The sequence below is a fragment of the Schistocerca americana genome, chromosome 5 (assembly GCF_021461395.2).
Source record: "Schistocerca americana isolate TAMUIC-IGC-003095 chromosome 5, iqSchAmer2.1, whole genome shotgun sequence".
NCBI classification, from domain to species: domain Eukaryota; kingdom Metazoa; phylum Arthropoda; class Insecta; order Orthoptera; family Acrididae; genus Schistocerca; species Schistocerca americana.
In genome coordinates, this window is record NC_060123.1 from 83005027 (window position 1) to 83012417 (window position 7391).

Sequence of the window (7391 nt, forward strand, 5' to 3'; positions counted from 1 at the left end):
AATGTTCGTGTCTGAGGAGCTCGGTGGCCAGCGGAAGTCTTTAAACTCAGAGGAGTGTTCCTGGAGCCACTCTGTAGCACTTCTCGACGTGTGGGGTGTCGCATTGTCCTGCTGGAAATGGCCAAAATCCGTCGGAATGCACAGTGGACATGAATGGATGCAGGTGATCAGACAGGAAGATTATGTGCGTGGTACCTGTCAGAGTCGTATATAAACGTATAAGGGGTCTCATCCCTCCAACCAGACACGCCCCACACCATTATTGAGCCTCCGCCAGGCTGAACAGTCCCCTGCTGACACGAAGCGAACATGGATTCGTGAGGTTGTCTCCATACCGTTACACGTCCATCCACTCGATACAATTTGACACGAGACTCGTCCTACCAGGCAACATGTTTTCAGTCATAAATAGTCTAATGTGTCGGAAGTTCCATGCGGCTTTTCGCGGATGATTCTGTAGTATACAGGGAAGTTTTAGCATTAGAAAATTACAGCGAAAAGCAGGAAGATCTGCAGCGGATAGGCACTTGTTGCAGGGAGAGGCAACTGACACTTAACATATACAAATGTAATGTATTGCGAAGACATAGATAGAAGGATCCTTTATTGTATGATTATATGATAGCGGAACAAACACTGGTAGCAGTTACTTCTGTAAAATATCTGGGTGTATGCGTACGGAACGATTTGAAGTGGAATGATCATAAAAAATTAATTGTTAGTAAGGCGAGTGCCAGGTTGAGATTCATTGGGAGAGTCCTTAGAAAATGTAGTCCATCAACAAAGGAATTGGCTTACAAAATACTCGTCCGACCTATACTTGAGTACTGCTCATCAGTGTGGGAGGCTTGACAGAGGTTGACAGAGAAGATAGAGAAGATCCAAAGAAGAGTGGCGCGTTTCGTCACACGGTTATTTGGTAAGCGTGATAGCGTTACGGAGATGTTTAGCAAACTCAAGTGGCAGACTCTGCAAGAGAGGCGCTCTGCATCGCGGTGTAGCTTGCTGTCCAGGTTTTGAGAGGGTTGCTTCCCCCTACTTACACCTCCCGAGGAGATCACGAATGTAAAATTAGATAGATTCGAGAACACACGGAGGCTTTCCGGCAGTCGTTCTTCCCGCGAACCATACGCGATTGGAACAGGTAAGGGAGGTAATGACAGTGGCACGTAAAGTGCCCTCCGCCACACACCGTTGGGTGGCTTGCGGAGTATAAATGTAGATGTAGATGTAGATGCTGACGGTCCCAGGTTAGGCGTAAAGCTTTGTGTTGTGCAGTCATCAAGGGTACACACGTGGGCCTTCGGCTACGAGAGCCCATATCGATGATGTCTCATTGAACGGTTCACACGCTGACACTTGTTGATGGTCCAGCATTGAAATCTGCAACAATGTGAGGAAGGGTTGCACTTTTGTCACGTTCAACGATTCTCTTGAGTCGTCGCTGGTCTTGTTATTGCAGTTTTTCGTCCGCATTGACGTCGGAGATTTGATGTTTTACCGGATTCCTGATATTCACGGTACAAATGGTTCAAATGGCTCTAAGCACTATGGGATTTAACATCTGAGGTCATCAGTCCCCTAGACTTAGAACTACTTAAACCTAACTAACCTAAGGACATCGCACACAGCCACGCCCGAGGCGGGATTTGAACCTGCGATCGTAGCAGCAGTGCGGTTCCGGACTGAAGCGCCTAGAACCGCTTGGCCACAGCGGCCGGCTATTCACGGAACACTCGCGTAATGTTCGTACGGGAAAATCCCCACTTCATCGCTACCTCAGTCATGCCGTATCACGTCGATCGTGCACCAGCTATAACAGCACGTTCAAACTCACATATTGATAAGCAGCAGTAACCGATCTAACAATTGCGCCAGACACTTGTTGTCTTACACATGCGTTGCCGACCGCAGCGCGGTATTCTGCCTGTTTACATATCTCGGTATTATACCAGTTTCTTCGGCGCTTCAGTGTACAAAGATGCACAAATGCCAGACTGATCGCCTGCCGGAGTGACCGAACGGTTCTAGGCGCTACAGTCTGGAAACGCACGACCGCTACGGTCGCAAGTTCGAATCCTGCCTTGGGCATGGATGTGTGTGATGTCCTCAGGTTAGTTAGGTTTAAGATGTTCTATGTTTTAGGGGACTGATGACCTCAGAAGTTAAGTCCCATAGTGCTCAGAGCCATTTGAACCATTTTTTGAACTTTCCTATCCGTTATTGATGCTGTCCATTGCTCAAAAAGGAGTACGTTATTCAGCAACAAAAATCTTTGATCATTTTCCCAACAACATGAGGTGTCTGGCAGGTAGCTGATCAAGTTTTAAACCTAGCTTAAAATCATTCCTTTTGGAGAACTCCTTCTATTCCATGGACGAGTTTCTATTTCAGAACTAGTAAACAAAAGGTACCTCAAAATGAAGTTGCATTTGTAGAACTAAAAAATTTCAGTAATATAGTAGCACTATTCATGTGTGTATATACAGGGTGTTACAAAAAGGTACGGCCATACTTTCAGGAAACATTCCTCACGCACAAAGAAAGAAAATATGTTACGTGAACATGTGTCCGGAAACGCTTACTTTCCATGTTAGAGCTCATTTTATTACTTCTCTTCAAATCACAATAATCATGGAATGGAAACACACAGCAACAGAACGTACCAGCGTGACTTCAAACACTTTGTTACAGGAAATGTTCAAAATGTCCTCCGTTAGCGAGGATACATGTATCCACCCTCCATCACATGGAATCCCTGATGCGCTGATGCAGCCCTGGAGAATGGCGTATTGTATCACAGCCGTCCACAATAAGAGCACGAACAGTCTCTACATTAGGTACCGGGGTTGCGTAGACAAGAGCTTTCAAATGCCCCCATAAATGAAAGTCAAGAGGGTTGAGGTCAGGAGAGCGTGGAGGCCATGAAATTGGTCCGCCTCTACCAATCCATCGGTCACCGAATCTCTTGTTCAGAAGCGCACGAACACTTGGACTGAAATGTGTAGGAGCTCCATCGTGCATGAACCACATGTTGTGTCGTACTTGTAGAGGCACATGCTCTAGCAGCATAGGTTGAGTATCCCGTATGAAATCATGATAACGTGCTCCATTGAGCGTAGGTGGAAGAACATGGGGCCCAATCATGACATCACCAACAATGCCTGCCCAAACGTTCACAGAAAATCCGTTTTGATGACGTAATTGCACAATTGCGTACGGATTCTCGTCAGTCCACACATGTTGATTGTGAAAATTTACAATTTGATCACGTTGGAATGAAGCCTCATCCGTCAAGAGAACATTTGCACTGAAATGAGGATTGACACATTGTTGGATGAACTATTCGCAGAAGTGTACCCGTGGAGGCCAATCAGCTGCTGATAGTGCCTGCACACGCTGTACATGGTACGGAAACGACTGGTTCTCCCGTAGCACTCTCCATACAGTCACGTGGTCAACGTTACCTTGTACAGCAGCAACTTCTCTGACGCTGACATTAGGGTTATCGTCAACTGCACGAAGAATTTCCTCGTCCATTGCTGGTGTCCTCGTCGTTCTAGGTCTTTCCCAGTCGCGAGTCATAGGCTGGAATGTTACGTGCTCCCTAAGACGCCGATCAATTGCCTCGAACGTCTTCCTGTCGGGACACCTTCGTTCTGGAAATCTGTCTCGATACAAACGTACCGCGCCACGGCTATTGCCCTGTGCTAATCCATACATCGAATGGTCATCTGCCAACTCCGCATTTGTAAACATTGCACTGACTGCAAAACCACGTTCGTGATGAACAATAACCTGTTGATGCTACGTACTGATGTGCTTGATGCTAGTACTGTAGAGCAATGAGTCGCATATCAACACAAGCACCGAAGTCAACATTACCTTCCTTCAATTGGGCCAACTGGCAGTGAACCGAGAAGTACGGTATATACTGACGAAACTAAAATGAGCTCTAACATGGAAATTAAGCGTTTCCGGACACAAGTCCACATAACATCGTTTCTTTGTTTGTGTGTGAGGAATGTTTCCTGAAAGTTTGGCCGTACCTTTTTGTAACACCCTGTATATCTTGTAAGTGGACTTGTTCCACATCATATCTATAAAATTATCGGGAAAATGATCTACGGAACATCGGAAAGTGGGCCTTCGGTTACGAGAGCCCATATCGATGATTTTTCATTGAATGGTTCGCACGGTGACACTCATCGATGTCCCAGCATCGAAATCTGCAGCGGTTTAAGGAAGGGTAGAATTTCTGTTACGTTGAACCATTCTCTTCAGTCATTGTTGGTCCTGTCATTGCAGGAACTTTTCGTCCGCAACGATGTCGGAGATATGATGTTTTACCAGATTCCTGATATTCACGGTACACTCTCGAAATATTCGTACGGTAAAATCCCCACTTCATCGCTACCTCAGACATGCTATATCCCATCACTCGTGCACCGACTATAACAGCACGTTCAAACAAAGTACTGATAACCTGCCATTATAGCAGCAGTAACCGATCTAATAACTGCGCCAGACACTTGTTGTCTTATACAGGCGTTGCCGACCGCAGCGCCGTATTCTGCCTGTTTACATATCTCTGCATTTGAATAAGCGTGCCTTTACCAGTTTCTTAGGGGCTTCAATGTATAAATATGCACAAATGCCAACTTCTAGCTCCACCAGTGCTGTAATGTTCCACGTGTACTGCATAATTTCCGTAAGAGCGCGCCATGTGACGTCATGCCCGCTTTTCTGTTCGCAGCTGGTAGCAGCGCGGCGAACGGTGCCGTGTTGCTGGTGGTGGCAGCGGCGGCCGCTTCCGTCGCAGCGTTCGCCCTGCACAGATAAGGAAGACCAGCCTCAGAACAGCACCCCCACTGGTGGATTTTGCAGTTAACAGTAACGGACAGCGTGAAAACTACACGAGAACTGGGAACCACGACAGCAGCAACAAGACTGATCGAGCTTCTCCGAGAGTAGCGCCGGAATCATCAACTCAGGACTAAACTCTCTCACACCAGCCACCCCCAACCCCCATCCCCACAACCCCGTGACGTTAGCAGTGGTGACGCATGTCCTACAGTGACGACGTACGCAGGATGCAGAAGACCGCGTGACGAAGCTGGATATCAACCCGGCTGTGTCTCCTGGAACTTGTGGCCTGTGTTGCTCATTGCCCAGACGTTTGGACCCTACGTAGCTGTGTTTGTGTGCCCCGTATTGCTCCTCTGCTTTGTAGGATTCCGCGTGTACGCGGCTGAGAGTAATGCCAAAATTCGTTCCCTGTCCTTTCGGCTACACAGATGCTTCCTTGCCGGCACTCCGGACCCTATCTCCCTGCCATTTAAAACGAACTTTGGCTGCTACAGTGACTGTATCTTCTGGAACTATTATGTCTAGGCGTACAGTCTACGCACATTTAGTGGCGCTTCAGTTACTAGAAAGATTTCATGTCACACAAACTATCCACTACCTACCAAAACCTACTGGAGTTCGATGGTTATATTTTATGGTGGAAGAAACACATAATGACTTACACTATTGGCAAGTAATCTCATTGCAAATATCCAACGTCTACGAAAAAATTCCCAGCTGTGAAGGTTGAACAAAGAGCAATCTGTTTCCCTGACAAGATTTACAAGGCAGTGCTTCAAACAACTATCAATGTATGTATGTTAATTGGTAAACTGGCATCACATTTGGCAGTGTTAGTGACTGGTTGGAAGTCATTACTGAACGACTATAATACTGCTTTTTGGAGACGCTGCAGTATGATAGCTATAGATAAATCATTCTCAGCAATTAAGTATAATATTTACGCGATTTTAGTGTCTTTTAAATGTTTCCAACGAATGGCCTACCTTAATGAACCATAAATTGTTGTCTCAATAGTTGTAACTATGTCTGCTACGCTTGTTCCCGTTTCAGTATGATAAGTTTTCTAAATGCTTTAATAAAAGCCGTCTTTTCTGATGACTTTAGGACATTACGCGTTGATGTAGCAATTCCCATTATACCGTCATTGTAGCAGTCGTGAATTGTTGGTTCCGTACTTCTGTTGTCGTGTGTGCTACACCTTATTTTACTACAGTGTAAATCACTTTCTTTGTGTAAGCAAATCCTCGCTGCCAGAATTGGTGGCTAATGGCTTCAGGCTGCTGCGGGGTAACATTTCGAAACTAAAATAAATTTGCCAGAGGGAAGAATTTGCCAATTAAATTATGAGCGCTGGACTCATTACAGTCTAATACTGTGCCTGCCGGATGTCGAATTAACGAAAGTTTGTTGCACAGTGAGGATCTCTGATGAACATAGCCAACTCACTCTCGCTGGTGGCAATCTCTCATTACCACGTTATCTTTGCTACCTTCTATTACGCCACGGGAAACATACTTCGGAAAACAGAAAGAAACGCTGCACCAGTGATACCTCAATCACATTTTAATAAAAGCGTATACATGATTACCTTACATCACTTTAATTGTGCTTGTAGTATACAGGAACACAAAAGCGGTTGGTCCTCTTAAATCAAATACACCCACATGACCACAAGATCAACGCCTGTATCATCACTTCTGTATCATTGCCTCTGAAAATCATTCTTTTCCCGTTAAGCAATTATGTAGGTTCACAAACAGACGCGTAAGTCCGATGTCCACTATACCACATGGCCTACTCGTAGGAAGTCTTTCCCACGTAAAACTTACGTAAGGGCATGACGAAGATAGAAGGTAACACGTTGTTGCGCTGTTCAGCTTTTTCACTCGTCACCTGCAGATGATCTTCTACAAATATCATTTCGTATATTTCAGAACTGGAAATAGCCACTTGTATTTCTCATTATGCATATCTCTATCACAGATATGAATGACAGATGTGTAACTTTATGAAAGTGAGAAAAATGTGATCATTCGAAATGGATGTAGAAACCAAAAGAGGCGTGGGTGGAGTGGTGGGGAGAGTATATGGGGGAGGGGGGAGGGGGAACTGCAATGTCTCGAGGCATAAGAAATAACGGGAAAACATGATACCATTCAAAGAAAATAACACAGGCAATCCTGTACTAGTAAAATCTGACGACTCTGTCTATGTTACTTTAGTAGAGACATAAAACATGACAATTCCCCCAGTCGCATCTGTATTTAAAGATTTCGATAGCATATTTTGACCTAATTAATTTTATGAGATGCACTGACATATATCTGGCGTTGATAATGGGATCTGATTTAATGATTGCAGAAATTAAAAATTTTTTTGGTCGTAATAGTTCCAAATGATTGCTGAAAATGCTAAATTCTGTGTGAGATTCATTATATGGGACGTCAAAGACACTGAATATTACTTGTTAGTAACAATAGCAATGATATTAAATTAATGCAAGACAGTTTGTAGGTACG

At 44.8% G+C, this 7391-nt stretch overlaps 1 protein-coding gene across 1 annotated transcript in view; it reads left to right on the forward strand.

The window, feature by feature from the left end:
• LOC124616214 (lachesin-like) overlaps positions 1-6961 on the forward strand; it is a 954519-nt gene extending 947558 nt beyond the window's left edge. The window contains exon 10 of the mRNA XM_047144518.1: positions 4757-6961. Coding sequence (XP_047000474.1) covers positions 4757-4842 — 86 coding nt within the window. The 3' untranslated portion in view covers positions 4843-6961. The remainder of the gene's footprint in view (positions 1-4756) is intronic.
• The last annotated feature ends 430 nt before the right edge of the window (positions 6962-7391 follow it).